Below are 20034 nucleotides of genomic sequence, written 5' to 3' on the forward strand. Positions count from 1 at the left end.
GCGAGAGCCTCTTTAATATGCAGGAATGCTTCTACGGCTTGGTCGTTCCACTGAATGGCGCTTGCTTTAGTTCCTTATGCTGCTAGTAGGCTGTGTAGCGGGTGAAGGATGTAGGCGCACTTTGGAACGAACCTACAGTAAAAGTTTACGAGACCCAGGAACTCTCTGAGCTGGCGGATTGTTTTTGGCTGTGGAAACCATCGTACTGCTTCTACTTTGTCCTCATGTGGTTGCACTCCCGTGCTTGAAACGCGTTGCTACCATTCTGGCCCAAGAATGGTAGCGACGGTACCCCGAACACGCACTTGGCCGTACTGATAATGGTGCCATGCTCTGCCAGTTGCTGTAGCATGCAGCGTAGATGACTCTCGTGCTCTTCGGGCGTGCAACTAGCAATCAGCAGGTCATCCAGGTAAACCTTGCAGAAGTCGAGGCCCCGAACAACGCCATCCAAGAACTGTTGAAAAGTTTGGCCCGCACTCCTTAAGCCGAAAGGCATCCGTAGAAATTCAAACATTCCAAATGGTGTTGTTATTGTAGTCTTGGGAACATCCTCTGGTGCTACAGGTATCTGATGATATGCTCTCACCAGAACTATTTTTGATATGCTAGCACCATGCAGGCAAGAGGTGAGGTTGTGGACGTGCGGCACTGAGTAATGGTCCGGTACAGTCACATGATTTAGTGCCCTATAATCCCCACAAGGACGCCAATCGCTGCCTGTTGATTTGGGGACATTTCCGAACCGCTGATAATACCAGCATATATTCTCCCGTTGTGGTTGTGATAGCGACGGGTTTGGCTCACTTAAATTTTGTGCTTTCCTGCTTGTGCGCAAAGCTGATAACGTCTCGGTGAGTCGAGAAATATCTTCATGCATTTGCTGAAGTTCATACTGAGCCTGTGGTGCTCGCAAGGCAGCCAGTGATGTGGGCGTGGTGATCACAATGAGCCGATCGGCAAGCTCGGCGACCGCAGGTAGGTCTTTCTGCTCTGACGCAGCGACAACCAAGCGGACACTTGACAGCAGCTTTTGCAAAAGGTGTTGTCAGAATAATGCTCCATCCACAGTGTTTGTTGTTTCACCATGCAATAGTTGCATGTGCCGCAACAGCTGACTTCGTTGTTGGGCAAGTTGGTTCATTGTATTTGGAAATATTAGATGCGCATTGTAGACGATCACAAGGAAGAAGACAGAAGAGGCGCAAACTAACAACTGAAGTTTATTTGAGGGAAACACTTAAATATCAAATCATGCCAGCGCAGCGGCATCAGGGTATCAACAGCAAAAAAAGAAGAGAAAAAAAATCAGAAAAAAACCAATGGCGTGGCTCAGCTAATCATATTGTTACGGTCATTAGCGATCGCGGTAGTACGAGAAATTCTGTTTTAAGATCTTCTCCTCCAAACAAAACACTTGCAACACAAATACCAAGGGGAACTAGGCACTCTCCGCTGACACCACGAAACGTCACACCATCATTCCACGGGAACATAACTTTCCTACCCAGCCTCTCTTTGAAAGTCACACTCATGACGGAAAGGGTAGCACCAGTGTCCACTAATGCTGTTGCAGGTATACTATCAATTAACACACGCACTTTGTTCTTCACCATCATAATAGGCAGAGGAGTATTTCGCAGATACACAGACTGTCCGGCGACCTTGCCTCCATCGGCCGCGCCGGCTAGTTTCCCGACGGCGGTGGAGACGTAGCACGTCGCCGTGGTGACGGTGAACGGCATTGGCGACTGGTTGGGGCATCAGGCTGCGGTCAGAAGCTGGCAAGCCACTCCTTCTACTATACTGACGGAAGGTATTCCGAGGTGGCGCGCCTGTGGTGTTTGCAGGGTCTATCGGCCAATGGTCGTCATAACTATCACATCCAAAATTAGGTCAAGTTGGTGGTGGGCCATATGTTGTTGTCTGTCGGCGCCGGCGACAAAAATGAGCAATGTGTCCTGAGGCACCACAGCTGTAACATACAAGAGATGCGCGACTGACGTTGTATGCCTCAGAGTCAACCCTGGGACGCTGCGAATAATAAACGCGATCTTCCGAATTGCGATTCGTGGTGGTAGCTCGACGAGTTCGTTGATCGTGCGTCATGTCCTCGGGAAAGGTACGTCGGTGCTGTCGCAGCTGATCAACTCGACAGTCTGCAACGCCTGGCATGGCAGACAATGCTGACACAGCAGATGCATGTTCTTGAGGTTGGTTGGAAGCGCAACCAAGCTGTTCGACATCCGCCCCTTTGGTGTGTCGTTCAAGTTCTTCACAGACAATTTCCCTTATAGTTGCCGCAAGGTCAAATTGAAAGCTGTAGTTGTCGTTTTCGTCAACGCTTGCCACCGTTGTGACATTCGCTAGCCTGCCAAACTTTGGCGTGATACGGCGCAGCTTCAAGGCCTCAAATGTCTCAAATGTGCGGCAATGCTTGATGAGGTCGGCGACCGAGGCGAGACTCTCCTTTCCGATTAAATAATTGTAAACATCCTTGGCTATGCCTTTGAGAAGGTGTCCAACCTTGTCCTCTTTGGACATTTGAGGATTGACAGTCTTGCAAAGCTTCAGGATCGCCTCTATGTACGTAGTACAGGTCTCACCTGGGACTTGAGCGCGCTGAAGCAATGTCTGCTCCGCCCGCTTCCGTTTCGTGGTGGAATCGCCAAAGCACTCTGTGAGGTGAGTAACGAAGCTGTCCCACGTTGTGAACGTATCTTCATGGTTCTCGAACCACACTAGCGCCGTGTCTGTGAGGAACAGAACCACATTGTCGAGGTGATTCGTGGAGTTCCAGCCGTTGTACTTGCTCGCATGCTTGTAGTGGGTGAGCCATTCCTCCACGTCCTCGCCGAATTTTCCAGAGAAAGGGCGGGGCTCCATCTGATGCATCCAGGCGCCGGTTGTGCGCACTGGAGCAGCCAGAGAAGGCTGTTCGTCGCTGCTGTGGGACATCGGGATCTCAAGTGGTGTTGAGGGCAGTCGAGCGAGGCGTCGGCTCCGGCGTGGCACTTGCTGCAGCAGCTCCGTCGTCTTGGTCGAAGTACCCCGCACCTCCACCACAAAACTGTTACGGTTAATGTTAAACCGGCTTTATTCAAGGGACAAGATGGATGGTAAAGTCAAGATGGCGTCCTGAGGCTGCACCAGCTCACTTCTTCTTCCTCTTCTCCTCGCCCGGCTCATGCCGTAGCAATATTATCTAGGAAACGTGCCTCCTTATTGTAAAGCATGACCTATGTGTCACTGATGCATGCTTGTCCCTTCTTTATTATCTAATATGCCTCTAGAAGTTCTCGTGCTTTTTCATTACTGCATTTGCGCAGGATCTTAACCTGGTTGAGCAGAGGCCTGCAGCCCTGTCTGCATCTCCTCCTCTTTCTGGTCCTGTCGTCTAGCACTGTTTGAATTTTATTGTTCCCATGGAACACCAACTCGCCCAATCCGCTGCCCTTCTGCATTTATGATCTAGGCAATGCATGGGTAAATGATGTTGCTCCCGGTTTTTAATTGACCTTTCGTGTTCTCAAATTTGCACGTTCAAACAACGGCTTGTCTGGTCTATGTAGGTTTTGCCGCAGGTCAGGGGAATCTGATAAATAATGCCAACTTGGCAATCTACTTGGGGGTTCTTGTGTTTCACACCGCAGCCACCCTGCTTTTTTCTGGCAGTGGTTGAAATGCTCGAAAAGAGGCTAAAAGCGCCTCAAAAAGTAAACTCTGATGTTGCCAACAAGGCTTCAAAGCCAGTCGTAATTCCATGTGTTCATAGAACTGCACACACTCTGAAGAAGATAGCAACCAAGCACGGTGTGCCACTCATTTTCTTGGCTCCCTGCAAGCTGAGTCACCTTTGCGCTCGCATTGGGAGACTTCACGCCAGAAAGAAGCAAGGTGGCTGCGGCCTGAAACACAAGAACCCCCATGTAGATTGCCAAGTTGGTGTTATTATCAGATTCCCCTGACATGCGGCAAAACCTACATAAGCCAGACGGGCCGTTCTTTGAACGTGCGAATCCGAGAACACGAAAGCTCAATTAAAAACCGGGAGCAGCGTTATTTACCCATGCATTGCCTAGATCATAAATGCAGGCCTCTGCTCAACCAGGTTAAGATCCTGCGCAAGTGCAGTACCGAAAAAGCACGAGAACTTCTAGAGGCATATTATATAAGAAAGAAGGGACAAGCATGCATCAGTGACACATCGGTCATGCTTTACAATAGCGAGGCACATTTCCTAGATAATATGATTAGCTGAGCCATGCCATTAGCTTTTCTGATTTTGTGTTTTTTCTTTTCTTTTTTGCTACTGATACCCTGATGCGCCTGTGCTGGCATGATTTGACATTTAAGTGTTTCCCTCGACTAAACCTCATGTTAGTTTGCACTTGTCCTGTCTTCTTCCTTGTGATCGTCTACAAAGCGCATCCAATCTTTCCAAAAACAGCTGACTGGGAGTACAGTTGCCGAAGTCCGTATCGCGAAGCAATTGCTGTAGTCGCTGTGACTCGGGGGTGTGACACAGCAGATGAGGGTTTCTTTTAGCATTGCACATGCTTTTTCAGCAGGCGGGTCGAGTAACAAATTCTGTATTTCACTGGCTATGGGCGGCGGGAGACTGCTTACGACGTAGTGGTATTTGGTAAGGTCTGCTGTGATGTGTCGTGCTGCGAACTGCGCTTCTACTTAAATAAACCAGAGTGTGGGGTCTGCGGTCCAAAAGGGGGGCAGCTTACTGTCGACTGAACAGACTGTCGATGTAGCCTCTGTCGTGGATGTCGAAGTCATAGTCGTGGAGTCCGTCATTGCCGTTGAAGTCATAGCAACGTTGAAGCTTAACCCCGGTGGCTGCTGATCACGTCCAAGTTACCAATGTTGGAATGCGCTGCTAGGATGAGCTAAGCGAGTATAAGCAACCACGTCCCAAACAACAATTGAACTTTTATTCACTCTGAAGCTCACAAAGAAAAGTCACATGGTTCCTCACGCATGCGCTTTTGGCATTGCGCATGGAAGGGCCGTTTTGCGGCGCTACATCGTATGTGACGTAGACATACCGAGATTCCACAGATGGAATGACATATACCACACCTATGAACTTGTCCTTTACCAAAGGGTCTTTCACATGCATGAGTTCGTGTCTAAGTTTCTGGGAGGGCATGTGCGCAGCCTGCACTTCACATGACCATAGAATGCATGCAAGGCTCTCACTTATGGCGGGGACGTATGGTATCAAAGCCCGTTTTTTGGGCGGTCCAGGGTTGGTGGGTACTGCACGAGGCAGTTGGAGCCCTACTGAGTCAATGAAGTATTCAGGGTACCCATATGCCGTCAATACCCACTGCACAAGTGCATTGTCTGCCATGCAGTCTTCCACTGTTCTGCACACGTTCTTTGCCCAACGAAGAAGAAAGCCGACAACAGACCTCTTTTGTGAAGCAGGGTGCACTGATGTGTATTTCAGGTACCGACCAGTGTGAGTTTGCTTCCTAAACACCTTGAATAACAGTTTTGGCCCTTCGCATTGCACAAGGGTGTCCAAGAATGGCAATTGGCCTTCAGATTCCACTTCTGCGGTGATCTTTATTGTTGCTTGCATGCTATTTAGCTGAGCTGTGAAGAGGTCAAGATTATGTAATTGCAAAACACTGAAGCAGTCGTTGACATATCTGAAGAAGACTATGTATCGGTGTAAAGGAGGATGATGCTTGAGCTTCGATAGCCTCCATTGTTAATTTAGCTGCTGTGACTGAAATTGACACACCCATTGCCGCTCCCTGGACTTGCTGATAAAATTTTTTCAGGAACGTGAAATACGTATTTGATAGGAAAAAATTTATTACCCTACCTGGATCATGCACCTTGACGGGTGATCTGTCAGGCAATGTCGGGCCCTTGTCAAGGGCAGCAACGCAAATGTCCACCACAATGTCTATTAGTATGCACGTAAAAGGTGATATCACGTCAAATAAACTAAGAATTCGTCGGGTCCGACGCTTGTCCCTTTAACCTTTTCAATGAAGTCGTACGTGTTGCGTATATGCATGGCACTTTTGCCAACCAGTGGCAATATGATTCTATGAAGAAAATTTGACAGCCTGCGGAGCAGCAAACATGTGAAGGCCACTATTGGGCGTAGGGGAACATCGGGCTTCTGTACTTTTGGTAGGCCATATATAGTCAAATCTGGCTGCTAGGAACCCCACATTAACGAATTTCTCAAATTTAGGAATATTTTTAAAATCCCCACCAGATTGCCTATATTTTCAACTTAAAAATATTTCAGAACTACGAACTTCAATACAGCGCATATTTCAGAATAAGACAAGTAGTGTATTTTCCCCTTTATAATCGAGGAACATCAGTACTACGAATTCGGCTAAAAATAACAGCACCGGAACTCTTGCGTGAAACAGGAACTGCGAGTGCAGTAGCTATCGTCATCCCCATGTCGCAGTAGCTACCATCGTCACCATGTTGAGTGCCAACTGAATCACCACAATCTTCACCAAGAACTTCACAACAAAGGTTTGGCGATGATCACGTGAGATCCAATGATGAATGCAGCTAGCAACAACACCAAGAATAAGCGAAAGCAGTTTTCACTGCAGGACAAACTGAACATATTGCAGGAAATCGACGCAGAAAAAAAAAAATTGACATGTGCAGACAGTGTGGCATTGCCTGATCGACTGTCGCGACCATTTCGAAAGACCGAGACAAAATTGTCAAGCCTCACCAGGAATCGCAACTCACTCCTATGAGGAAACGGCTGGGACTGGATAAAATGTTTTCACATGGTTCAAAGATGCCAGACTGCAAAACGTTCCTGTGTCTGGCCCAATGCTCCAAGACAAAGCCCACAAATATGCTGATGCACTTGAAATAACTGGGTTCGACGCCAGTGCGGGTTGGCTTTTTCGTTTCCGCTAAAGGAACGGAATAACTTGGCAGGTAGTCTCAGGCGAAGAAAAGGCTGCGGACAGAAAAGGTTTGGATTCCTGGTGCAATGATCATTTTCTAAAGGTGACTGAATCGTACTCTGAAGACAATATTTTCAATGCGGATGAGACTGCATGTTTTTATCAGCTCCTGTCAGACCGGACGATGCACCTCAAAGAGCAGCAGTGCAAAGGAGGGAAGAAGTCGCATCGTCGTATGACAGTCCTGCTCTGCTGAAATGCAGCAGGCACAAAGAAAATTAAACCGCTCTTCATCGGCAAGTACGTGAGGCCTCGCTGCATGAAAAACGTCAGGTCATTACCGTACAACTACCATGCCAACAAACGAGCCTGGATGACCAGAGAACTCTTTTCTGAGTTGCTCATCAAACTCGATGACCAAATGCGGAGGAATGACCAAAGAATTGTACTGGTTGTCGACAACTGCTACGCTCACATTGTGAATGTTTGCTTGACACCCGTTCGCCTGGAGTTTCTGCCGCCAAACAACACGTCCTTGCTGCAACCCCTAGACCAGGGCATTATAAAGAGTGTGAAAGCAGAATTTCACAAGTGCCTTGTGCAGCGGTTGATTATCAACCTCCAGCTAAAGCAGCCGACTGCAATCAATATACGTCAGGCAGAGGAAAAGCTCACAGAAGCTTGGTGGAACTTGAAGGCGTCCACAATTAGCAACTGCTGGTGAAAAGCAGGGTTTGCCAAAGCGCCTGTGCAGCTTGAAGATGACCTGGAAGTGACTACGTGGAGAACGACAGCACAGCACTAACAGCGGCAGACCTGACAACCGAAGAGATTGTTAACTGCGTTCGCGATGTCTCCAGTGACAATGACGACCCGAAAGAAGACAACTGGGTCACCGAACACAGATTAGATCGTGTCAAACATTGATCTTTTATTGCACATGAACAAAGTCCGCACTTTCATCGCTTGGTGCAATGATGTACCGGACTAGGTACCGTAAAATCTTGTTAAACCGCACCTGCCTAAACAGCAGTTTCATTTCAAACATAGTAAAGTCAGATCCCCTACTCAGCGGCAATTGAACATAAGGCGTTTTGTATCCGCATAACCTGTACCAGCTTATGGCACACGTATTGGTTAACACATGGTGTTTCCACTTTTTGTCGCGCAAACACGGCGGTGCGTCGTCTCCATCGAGCGGGCCAACAGAACAACAAGCCTCAGAGATCAGAACAATGGCCTCCAAGTGCCCTATGCATTGGCACGTGAAGCCACATCAACATCATTTTGGCATCATGCAAACATGGACTCGCATCATGCCAAAGCTTGGATAAAAAAGACATTGGGTGCTCAGCATAGAATAAAAATTAGATATTGTTCGTGCTATCAAACGTGACACGAAGAAGTCAGTGCTGGCATGCGACAGGAATCTACTGTTGACTACAGTGCGTGGCATTTGGAATGCCAAGAAGGTGCTCGGCAGTGCTGCATGGGCGTTTCAGGCCCGACAGTGGCAGAAGCTGCATGTTACGCCAGCCTCTTGAATGCAATCGTCGCGACGAGAGCAGCACCCTGCAATGAAAAAGGCACGTCGCGACATCTGCAGCGCTACCGCCTGCGTGCATGGAGAACATGCAACACCAACGAGGAATCTGCCATGCGAGTGTTTGCCAAGAAGAGTGGGCTGGCTGAAAAGCTGGCTCGCAGCTTCAGCAAGGTTGAGGCCACTGTCGTCGCTGCTATGCCACCGCGACATCAAACGAAAATAACGCTTTTGTCATGCGAAGTGAATAAATACTGCATGTTTTTCTCCCTTTCATCACACTCTCTCTGAGTTCCATTTTTGAGAGGTAAGTGGGCAATCTCATGCCATTTCGGTTAAGCAGTACTACCGTTTAATACATGCTTTTTCCAAGCTCCGACCAACTACGGTTAACGATGTTTCGCTGCACAAAGTGAAAGATGCAGACACATTTCTAATCGGTCATGCGTGCTCACGCACCAGAAGGAAATCACTGATTTCTTTAAATAAAGCAGCTTTGAAGTGAGTGAAACATCTTTATTTCAGTAGGCTTGTCTGCACATGCGTCTACTGCCAAGATACATAATTTTCATTCCTAGGTTTGTCCACTGGTTTATAACCGCAAGTTTTTATTTACAATATTTCAAAATAACAAACGATCTTCGGCGGTCCTGCATGATTCGTTATGTCAAGATTTGACTGTATAGCTGGAGCATATTCATTGTGGCAAAGCAATCTGTAGTACAATTGCATGTGTTGAGGTGGCACCATGCCGAAGACATCGGCCAGCAGTTTCTCCAGGCTCCTCTGAAGCTTGGGTGTCAGGTCTCTTGCGATGTGGCCGTGCATGTGAACATCACTCAATAGCAAGCGCATTTTTTAACATACTTGCTCCTGTCTAGAAGGACGGTTGCGTTCCCCTTGTCGGCAGGAGGTACGACAATAGCCTGGTTTCCCTGCAGCCTCTTGGTGGCATTATGTTCCTGCTTGGACAAGGTGTTCAAGATGGGTTGGGTGCGCAACTTTGACAACACGTTTACAACACATGTGCGAACCTCGTCACAGAGGGATTGCTCGACCAAGTTCACAGCACGCTCAGCGGCACATATTGTTCTCTTCGTGTCTGTTGCAGGTCCCAGTCTCAACTTCAACAAGGGACCTGCAACAGACACGAAGAGAATAATATGCACTGCTGTGCATGCTGTGAACTTGGTCAACCAATCCTTCCATGACGAGGCTCGCACACATGCTTTAAACGTGTTGTCCAAGTTGCGCGCCCAACCCACAGGAACATGCAGGTCAACATCCAAGCAGGAACATGATGCCATCAAGAGGCTGCAGGAGAACCAGGATATTGTCGTACCTCCTGCCGAGAAGGGGAATGCAACTGTCCTTCTAGACAGGAGCAAGCATATCGAAAAAATCTGCTTGGTATTGAGTGATGTTTACACGTACACCGACGTCGAAGAGACCTGACAACCAAACTTCAGAGGGATCTGCAGAAACTGCTGGCCAACGTCTTCCGCATGGTGCTGCCTCAACACAAGCAGTTGTACTACAGATTGCTTTGCCACAGTGGATGTGTTCCCGCTATATATGGCCTACCGAAAGTACACAAGCCCGATGTTCCCCTGTGCCAAATAGTGGACTTCACACGTTCACTGCTCCACAAGCTATCAAATTTTCTTCCTGATATCACCACTGGTTGGTCATATGAGGAAGAAAATTTGACAGCACCACTGGTTGGCAAATCATATCACCATTAGTTGGCAAAAGTGCTATGCATATACGCAACACCTACGACTTCATTAAAAAGGTTAAAAAGACAAGTGTCAACCCCAACGAAGTCTTCGTTTCTTTCGACGTGGTATCATGTTTACGAGCGTGCCAACAGAACTGGCCGTAGATGTTTGCATCGCCGCCCTCGACAAGGACCTGACATTGCCTGACAGATACCCCATTGAGGTGCATGATCTAGGTAGGCTACTAAAGTTTTGCCTATGAAATATGTATTTCACGTTCCAGAAGAAATTTTGTCAGCAAGTCCACGGAGCGGCAATGAGTGCATCGATTTTGGTCACAGTAGCTAATTTAATGGAGGCTATCGAAGCTCAAGCATTGTCCTCATTTACACTAACACCTAAAGTCTTCTTCAGATATGGTGACGACTGTTTCAGTGTTTTGCAACGACAAAACTTTGGCCTCATCATGGCCCACCTAAATAGTATGCAAGCAGCAATCAAGTTCACCGTAGAAGTGGAATCTGAAAGCCAACTGCTGTTCTTGGACACCCTTGTGCAACGTGAAGGGCCAAAACTGTTATCCAAGGCATTTAGGAAGCAAAATCACACTGGTCACTACCTTAACTACACATCAGTGCACCCTGCTTCACAAAAGAGGTCTGTTGTCTCCTCTCTTCTTCTTTAGGCGAAAAACATGTGCACAACAGCGGAAGACCGCATGACGGACAATCCACTTGTGCGGCGGGAATTGATGGATTGTGGGTACCCTGAATACTTCATTGACTCAGTAGGGCACCAATTGGCTTGCGCAGTTCCCACCCATCCTGGACGCCCCAAAACACGGGCTTCGATACCGTACGTCCCCGGCATAAGCAAGACCTTGCATGCATTTTGCGGTCATGACGTGCTTGCTGTGCACGTGCCCTCCCGGAAACTTCATTCATTCATTCATTTATTTATAGTGTCAACCCTCATTGAGGGTCACAAGCTCAAGACACAAGACACAAGCTCTTTCATGTGAAAGACCCTTGGGAAAAGGAGAAGTTCCCAGGCGTGGCATACGTCATTCCGTGTGCGGACTGTGGGTATATCTACATTGATAAAAACGGCAAATTCAAAACAAGACAAACAGCAAAAAAATGACGTCCAGAACGACACGTTGCATCGAATGCCCTGGCCAAAAACTGTGCAACAACATCACATACAATAAACTGGGGAAAATCTCACGTGATTGCCAAGGAACGAAATCATTTTTCGCGTCTTTATCTCAAATCCCTAATCATTCGAACCACGGCGCACACGCTTAATTGCAACGAAGGCACTCTGCCATCCATGTATGCCTAGTGCCTCAGTCATGTTTTGAGTCGCACATAAAAATGCACCAGCTTTACAGCTTGTTTCATTCTGAACAGGGATCCCGGGGGGAGCGGAAAGGTAAATATATTTCAAACCATTTTGGTCTGTGTCCCTCTCTTCGTCCTGTCATTTAGTGCTGTTTTCTGCTCGTAATCATGAACCAACCAGCCCAAATGTATAGGTATGACAACTACCTCTAACTACGCTTATACTTGAAAAAAAATGCTTGTTGCATGAGATTCATGGGGCAGCATCCCTTAAAAGTGAGGCCATTTTATGGTTACGTTTTTCAGGGCACCTTTAAGGTTTGAAACCTAGGCCATTGGCATTCAACACCATGTTTAGTTAAAATTATTTCTATTGCCAGCTTTGATGCTGCCTCATGAAAGCTGTCTTCTGTGACATGTATGTCATAATTGGAATGCTACTTAAGATGCCAGCTGTCCAGTAAAAATGGCAAAGTAGCTGTCTTCAAACACACCCTGTGATGAGAACTGCCAATGTGACTGCATGCAGAAGGCACACCTGAAAAAGCAGCAGGCTGCCTCCAATGGCAGTAGCAGCAATCTTGCCAGCCTTAGTGAAGACGAACCCGACGCACCTGGGAAGACACACAGTTTGAACAGAAAATTTTATTGCAGAAAGGCGTGCATTCAAATGAACAATGAAACAGCAGGCATCTGCAGTGCAACTGAAAATAGAATGGACTCTGAGAATGTTACTATGTGCAGTGCCCAAGCACCCAATTTCAAGAGGCTATGAGGTTTACATAATGGTAGACCACAGAAGCACATGATGACATTGCCAAGTCATATTTAAGACAGGACTGGCTGGTGTGCACACTGTCACAGTTTCATGCTCCTTTTGAGTGGTGAGTAGCACAATATTCTTGTTTGTGTCAATGACGTGGGTTATAACTGATAGTCATATTTTCACATTGTAGTGACCGTGAAGAAAGATGCAATGCTTAAACAGAGTTATCAATTTAATTCTTTATTGAGTGAGCCTGTGCCCAAACAAGTAACACTCAGCACAATGATAGCAGCAAGTACACTCATCGACCATTGAAAGTGTGATCAGCAGGTCAAGCTTGTCGGCTTTTATACGTGACTCATCGAAGGTTCCAGTGTAATTGCTCGTGCCCATGTGCTCACCCAAGAGTAGTATGAAATTTGCATCGTGCATACAATCAAATTACACGAGGTTCAATGACAACAGACAGAACCATTGATAACATTCGAGAAACTTCCAATACATGCAGGCACGTCCTGTACCGAGTGATAACGTTTAACATTTGTTACCCAGCGAAAAGCGGTCAGCGGAGAAAGATAAACAAGTACACATGTCAATATATTGTGACAGTCCTACGTGCATTCTAGGTTTACACCTCAATAAGATGTGGGGCATCCAAGATAGGTGAAGAGAAGAAAGACGATGTGTGGGAAGCTAGCTGAATCTCGACAGGCACTCAGATGATCAAGGACGTTGCAACTAACTTTGCCTTTGTTCTCAATTAACACCTTTAGTGGGTGTAACAAAGTGGTGAAGGTATCTCGGTCGACATTGGAGATTGTGCAGCAACCTCATCTTCAACGGCCGTGCTGACTAGTTTTCCGAATGTGGCGACGGCTAGCAACACCGTAGAGGTAACTGGCTTACGCAAGGAGTGGGTGCTGGTGCCCAGCTGAAATTGGATGCTGGAGAACAGTTCTGCAGCGTCTCTGTGTGAGGAACGCTTCCTGGATATGTGTGTGAGGGCAAGTACAACAAGTGTGGTTCGGTACTACCTAGACATTGTCAATCGCTCGAAGCTTGGTGGTTGGCGGCGATTGCAGTACCTGGCAATGTGACCCAAATCGCTGCAGCTATAGCAAACAAGTGAACGATGATCGATGAACTGCTTCCCCAATGTGCTCATCTGTGGGGGCTCATGTAGCAGTGTAAAGTAGCTCAGTCTGCTGCATAGGAGGAATGGTCAGCCTGCACATGAACTTGCTAAAGCGACGGTGCTCTCCATGTCGTTGACCAGGCGTAAATGCACCCTGACATGGCCATGGAGTACCTCTGTGGTTGGTGTCCATGACACAAACCGATTTCAAAATTCAAATATTTAATGCTGAGTTCACTATTCTACCTCACTCTATGTATGACGTAATCCTGGGCTTTGATTTTCTTAAACTGTGTGGTGCCACTGTTGACTGCAGAACGGCATAAATTAGTGTAGGTACGAGCTTTTCAGCTGTGTTTATGGAAAGCCTGTCATATCACGAAAGTGTGCTTTGTGTATTCAAGAATACAGTTGCACCTCCATTATCTACAACTTATATTTTGGTTGCCTGTTTCCCTAGCACCGACAGAATGTTTGATGCTACCATCGTGGCCATCCATCTCAGCTGCATCAAGAGGAATGTACCGATACCATATTACACACTCTCAGTTGTTCATGGACATAGTAGCTTATGGACCATAAACTGTTCCAGTGAACCTGCAATACTGCCACAGGGTCTGAAACTTGCCACCTACCATGAAGATCAAGTGCTATCACTCGCCATTCTTACATAGGCCCCCAATTCTCTGGATAAACGCCATTGCATTAATGCATGCCCTGCTGTGGACTCCTCCATTCTAACTATGGTGAACAAGTCGCTCAGCCCTAAGCACTGTCATGAAGTGGCAAATATTCTGCTAAAACATGCCGGACTGTTTGACTTTTCACAGCAAGAGGGGCAGCCATCATTTTCTCCTTCTTGCATCTGCCATCACATAGATAAGGGATCTGCACAACCTTTGCGACAGAAGCCGTACAGAGTCTCACCATTAGAACATAAGGTGATCAAGGATCAAGTTCGTGAAATACTAAATAAGAATGCAATCCAAGGATCATGTAGTATGTGGGCAGCGCCAGTGATTCTGGTTAAAAGGAAAGATGGTACATGGCAATTCTGTGTTGACTACTGGCGTCTGAAACACCATCACTAAAAAGGATGTGTATCCTCTTCCACATATTGATGATGCTGTTGACCGTCTTCCATCAGCATCTTACTTTTCGTCTGTCGTCTTGAGGTCGGGGTACTGGCAGATTCCTATGCACAAGGCAGACAAGGAGAGGACGACATTTGTAACACCAGACGGACTTTTTGAATTTACTGTGGCACCATTCAGGCTGTGGAACCCACCTGAAACTTTCAAGAGCTTCATGGACAGTATCCTGCATGGTTTCAGGTGGGAAGTGTGCATGTGCTATCTAGACAATGGAGTGATTTTCAGGCACATGTTTAGTGAGCACAATGCCCATCTCAATCTTGTGCTAAAGTGCTCGAGAAAAGCAGGCTTGGTACGTACTCAACTCGAAGAAATGTCATTTTGGAGAGCGCCAAACACTAGCTCTTGGCCATCTAGTGGATAAGGATGGCATACAACCTGATCTGGCAAAGAATGCTGCAGTCAAAGCCTTCAAGCAGCCTAACTCAGTAAATGAGCTACGTAGTTTCCTGGGCCTTTGCTCATACATCTGCCGGTTTATTCGTGGATTTGCCAACATTGCGTATCTGCTGACATGCTTTCTCCATAAGGGCGTTCCCTTTGAATGAACCCCTGAATGCGAGAGGTCAGTTTTTGTGAGCTTTTCTTTTAACATCCCATACCATTCTCCAACACTTAGACCCTGTGGCTCCCACAGAAATTCGTACGGATGCTAGCAGTATTAGAGTTGGCGCTGTCCTTCTTCGACGCATCGACATCAAAGAACACGTTGCCTATGCCAGTAGCTTCCTGAGCAAGTCCGAACACAAGTACACCGTCACAGAACAAGAATGTCTTGCAGTGATTTTCACAGTACAGCGCTTCTGGTCAAACTTGTATGGGTGCCTCTTCAATGTGGTGACAGGCCATCATTCTCTCTGCTGGCTGGTTAATCTCTGTGATCCAATCTCTGTGTCCAGTTAGGGCATTGGACACTTGGTTCACAGGAGTATGATTTTACTATTTCTTATAAGGAGTGGCCGAAAACATGCCTACACTGACCGCCTCTCGTGCATGCCACTTCCGATGACGGACTGTGACGCGGACAACTTCGATCACTATATCGCATCATTGACGCCAGGATTTCCTGATATTAATACCTTCAAGATTGAACAACAAAAAGACAGAACTTTAGAGACACTGCTTACTACTACAAGGAAATCATCATCATCCACTCGTTTCAGCATTTGTGATGGGGCACTGTAAAAAATGAACTATTCTACTACAGGCCCACAATATTTCCTGGTGGCACCAGGGAGTCTCCATGTTCCCATCTTGCGCACTATGCATGACGATCCAATATCTGGTCATCTCGAATCTGCCCAAGCACTCAACTGCATTCAAAAAAGATCCTACTGGCCTAAAATGCGTCATACGATTGACCAGCATATGTGTCCAGCTGCAACGAGTGTCAATGTCGCAAGTATCCAACAAGCCTCAAGCCACAAGCATCCTGGTCGACTACATCCAGTGCCCTTCCCAGGCACTCCTTTCAAGCAAGTCGGCATCAACCTTCTCGGTCCTTTGCCGCGGTCATTGGATTGTCGTGAGTGCCAATCACTTGACACGCTACTGTGAGACAGCTGCTATACCATTTGCTACTGCAATCAAAGTGTGTATTTATGTGCTGTGTTTCATCATTCGCCGACATGGACATGTCATAGTCATCATCAGTGACCATGGGCAGCAGTTCACTGCAGATGTGGTCAAAGCGATGCTTCATCTATGTGCTTCAAGTTTTCGACATTCCATCCCACATCATCCACAAACAAATGGGATTACAGAATGCACCAACAGAACTCTTAATAACAAGTTGTCCATTTATGTTGCGTCAGATCATAAGAACTGAGACAGCATGCTGCCTTTCATTACGCATGCATTTAATACCTCACAGCACGAAACTACAGGCTACAGTCCTCTTTTTTTTTTCTTGATGCTCTTCCGCTTCGTTATGCACTGGACACTATCTTCCTGTTTTCAAGCCACAATAACCTTTATATACCCGAGACTGTCTCTCTTGCTGAAGAGGCCTGACAAGGAGCTTCTTTGCGCACAAGACCACTCAAAGGCGCGCTCCCACCACCGACATCAACATGTGATATACGACCCTGGTAAAAGACATGTTTTTTTAGCAAGCACCAACTAGGCCAACAAGCAGTTCTGTTGCAATGACCCTGGTGGAGCAGAACTGATAGTTGGGCGAGCTGGTACGAATTCACAGTGATATATTTAGCGCGTACAATTCACAAAGACACACTGAAGGAGTAAATCATCATCATCCACTCGTTTCAGCATTTGTGATGGGGCACTGTAAAAAATGAACTATTCTACTACAGCCCCACAATATTTCCTGGTGGCACCAGGGAGCAGGACACAGTAAAAGGGGACACTGTGTGTCCCCTTTTACTGTGTCCTTGTTAATTGTGCGCACTAAATATTTCACTATAGACGCTAGTGACTTAGTGCGGCTGTGGAAACCAGCAACAAAACGTGGGTTCTGAAGAAATCTGCTAGCCCACTATGTTAGAGCCTATGTTATTACGGATCACATAAGCGAATTGACCTACCGCATGGAACTCCTCACATCAAAGGGCCCACGGTCAGCAAAGACTTAACTTACATGTCACCAGTTGCAACCTCTTCATCTCTCAACAGCCTGCTTGACTTGCTCGACGGGCTTTGTCTGTGCGGAGAGTCATGTGACAGCCTGACGTGCATTCTAGTTTTATGCCTCAACAAGATGTGGGGCATCCAGGATGGGTGAAAGAAGAAAGACAACGTGCGGAAGGCTAGCTGAATCTTGACATGCACTCAGCTGATCAAGGCCGTCACAACTTTGCCTTCGTTATCAATAAGTGCCTTTCATGGATGTAACAAAGTTGTGAAGGTCAGATCATATTTCATTTCATTTATTATCACCTTGAAGGCCCGAAGGCATTACACAAGGGGGGCAATACAAACACGTGTAAGAGTGGTTACGTACAAAAAAAAGAAACATTGCTGATTTTGTATGACTATTAACAATCAAAGAAAAATTACGACTTCATGTAGCAACACGGCAATACATTTGCAGAAAAAGAAATTGGTGGAAGGGTTGACAAGGGTAGACTATTCCGAGTCGTTTATGATGGGTTTGTGGCTACGAGCAACCACGTAGACCGGTAAAGTCTCGGGCTCTCGCAGGAGAGGAAGAACCGACACTCCATCTCTTAGCGTAGCATTCTTTTTAATAATCTCCTTCAGAACGCTAGCCCGTGCCGGAGCGTGCCAGCCGCTCATGCCTCGTGTGGACTCGAGTGTTTACGTCAGCCCTCGTGCGACGCCGATGCTGCTGCCGCTATAGAGGGCTCCCCCCTAGAGAGGAGGAACGTTCGACGAATGATTGAAAGTTCACGTGACACGGCGTGTCTTGGCGTTGGTCTTGGGTGTCACGTGCGCAGGCGGCGGCGAAGGATGCAGCAGGGTCGCGTCGCATATTGGTGGAGCTGATCGCGCGGGTGCTTCGACGTAGGCGGGTTTGAGACGTTCCAGGGCAATTGAGTCTGATCGGCCGATGACCTAAACAACAAACGTTGTCGGACGACGCTCTAGAACACAATATGGCCCGGAGTAGTGTGGTTGCAAAGGCTTCCGCACGGCACAGTTACGCACGAAAACGTGGGTAGCAGAGGTGAGTGCGGGAGAAATGTACGGGGACCTTGCTTCTTGTGAATGTGTAGGCGCGGGGCGTATCTGGCTGAAGAAGGCTTGCAGTTTGGCAACGTATTTGGGAGGTGATGGCATAGGCGTTTTGGGGATGGCAACAAATAAATCGCACGGAAGGCGTAGGTGAGTGCCGTAAACTAGCTCAGCACAGGAGCAACCTAGGTCGCTCTTGAGTGCGGCTCTGATGCAAAGTAAAACGAGGGGCAAATGTAGGACCCACTTCTCCAGCGATTCATGTGCCATAAGGAGGCCTTGAGATGCCGGTGAAAACGTTCAACTAGTCCATTGGACTGCGGGTGGTAAGCAGTTGTGTGAAAACGTGTCGTTCCAAGTAGTTTCAGTGGCTCGTTGAAGAGTGCTGAGTCAAACTGTCGACCGTGATCTGTGATTATTGTGGATGGGCAGCCGAACATTGCAATCCACGTAGACGCGAAAGCTGCTGCAGCAGTGGGCACTGAGATGTCAGATATAGGTGTAGCTTCTGGCCACCGTGTATAATGGTCGATGCATGTCAGTATGTAGTAATAACCTTTTGAAGGTGGGAGAGGGCCGACGAGGTCCAGGTTTACGGTGTTAAAACGAGCATCCGGTGGAAGAAAAGACTTGGCAGGCAGAATGGGGTGACGCTGGATCTTTGAATGTTGACACGACAAACAGCAGCGAACCCAATCACGAACTTGCGCGTTTAGCTGAGGCAAAACGAAACGACTGGAAAGGAGCTTCCGTGTCACACGTATGCCAGGGTGCGACAGGTTGTGCACGGTTTCGAATAGACGTCTGCAAAGGGATGCCGGAATGTATGGTCTAGGTGTGTCGGTAGAAGTGTCGCAGACGACGGACGTACCATCTGGGGTCACAACGACGTCTTCCAATTTCAGGGACGTTGACGAATTCCGGAGTGTACGAAGTTCAGTGTCGTCACGCTGTTGACTGGCGAGTAAGCCGACCTCGATGATGAAAGGTTCCAATGTCAACGTGGAAACGACATCGACACAACTCAGAACGTTAGCTGGAACGTTGTCGGTGCCCTTGATGTGGCGGAACGTTGTTGTAAACTCGGAGACATAGGAAAGGTGTCGAATCTCGTGTGGCGAGTAACAGGACGCCGTATGAATCGTTGCATGCACAAGGGGCTTCTGGTCAGTCAAGACAGTGAATGCACAACCTTCTAGGAAATGGCGAAAATGCTTGATAGCCAGGTAAACAGCGAGTAATTCATGGCCGAACACGCTGTAGCGGGACTGCGCAGGCTTCAGCTTTTGGAGAAAACGAACGATGTGCACTGGGAACCGAAAGTTGTTATAAGCGATTTGTTAGGTATTCACGAAATTTTTTGCGGTCAGTTCAGGTAATGAAGTTGTCAGGGAGCGCATTACAATAAACGATTGCATCAGGAAAAAGGAAGTAGTCATGGCACATGAGCAGCCGGTTAAACGTGCTATGGCAGAGCTGTGAATTATGCAAGAGGAAGTTCGCAATGATGGTTTAAGAAGGTGGTGCCTTGAGCGTGTTTTGTAAAAAAAGGAGTGCAGCAAACAAACACGTGATATGATGCAGCGAGACTTCAGTGTTGCCAGACCTATTGTTTGCTTTAAGGAAGTGACACTAGTGTACCGTTAATAATGTTAAGTGATGAAGCAGGTGGCTCGGTTTCGAACGGATTCCAATGATGCAGCTAGATGGAAGATGAGATGAGATGGATGCCAGACAGCAGAAGCAAATTGGAGTTGTGGACTGACAAATGACCCGTACGCCAACTTCT

General features: G+C 47.3%; 1 protein-coding gene across 6 annotated transcripts in view; it reads right to left on the bottom strand.

The window, feature by feature from the left end:
• The window catches only part of LOC139054902 (FUN14 domain-containing protein 1-like), a 218208-nt gene that overhangs the window by 70543 nt on the left and 127631 nt on the right, over nucleotides 1-20034 (bottom strand). For 4 of the 6 annotated variants that reach the window (XM_070532636.1, XM_070532634.1, XM_070532633.1 and 1 more), the window contains one exon: nucleotides 12072-12147. The exons of the other annotated variants lie outside the window; for them this stretch is intronic. In XM_070532636.1, the coding sequence (XP_070388737.1) occupies nucleotides 12072-12147 (76 nt within the window). The remainder of the gene's footprint in view (nucleotides 1-12071; nucleotides 12148-20034) is intronic. 6 annotated transcript variants of the gene reach the window in all.

This window comes from Dermacentor albipictus, chromosome 1, assembly GCF_038994185.2.
Source record: "Dermacentor albipictus isolate Rhodes 1998 colony chromosome 1, USDA_Dalb.pri_finalv2, whole genome shotgun sequence".
NCBI classification, from domain to species: Eukaryota; Metazoa; Arthropoda; class Arachnida; order Ixodida; family Ixodidae; genus Dermacentor; species Dermacentor albipictus.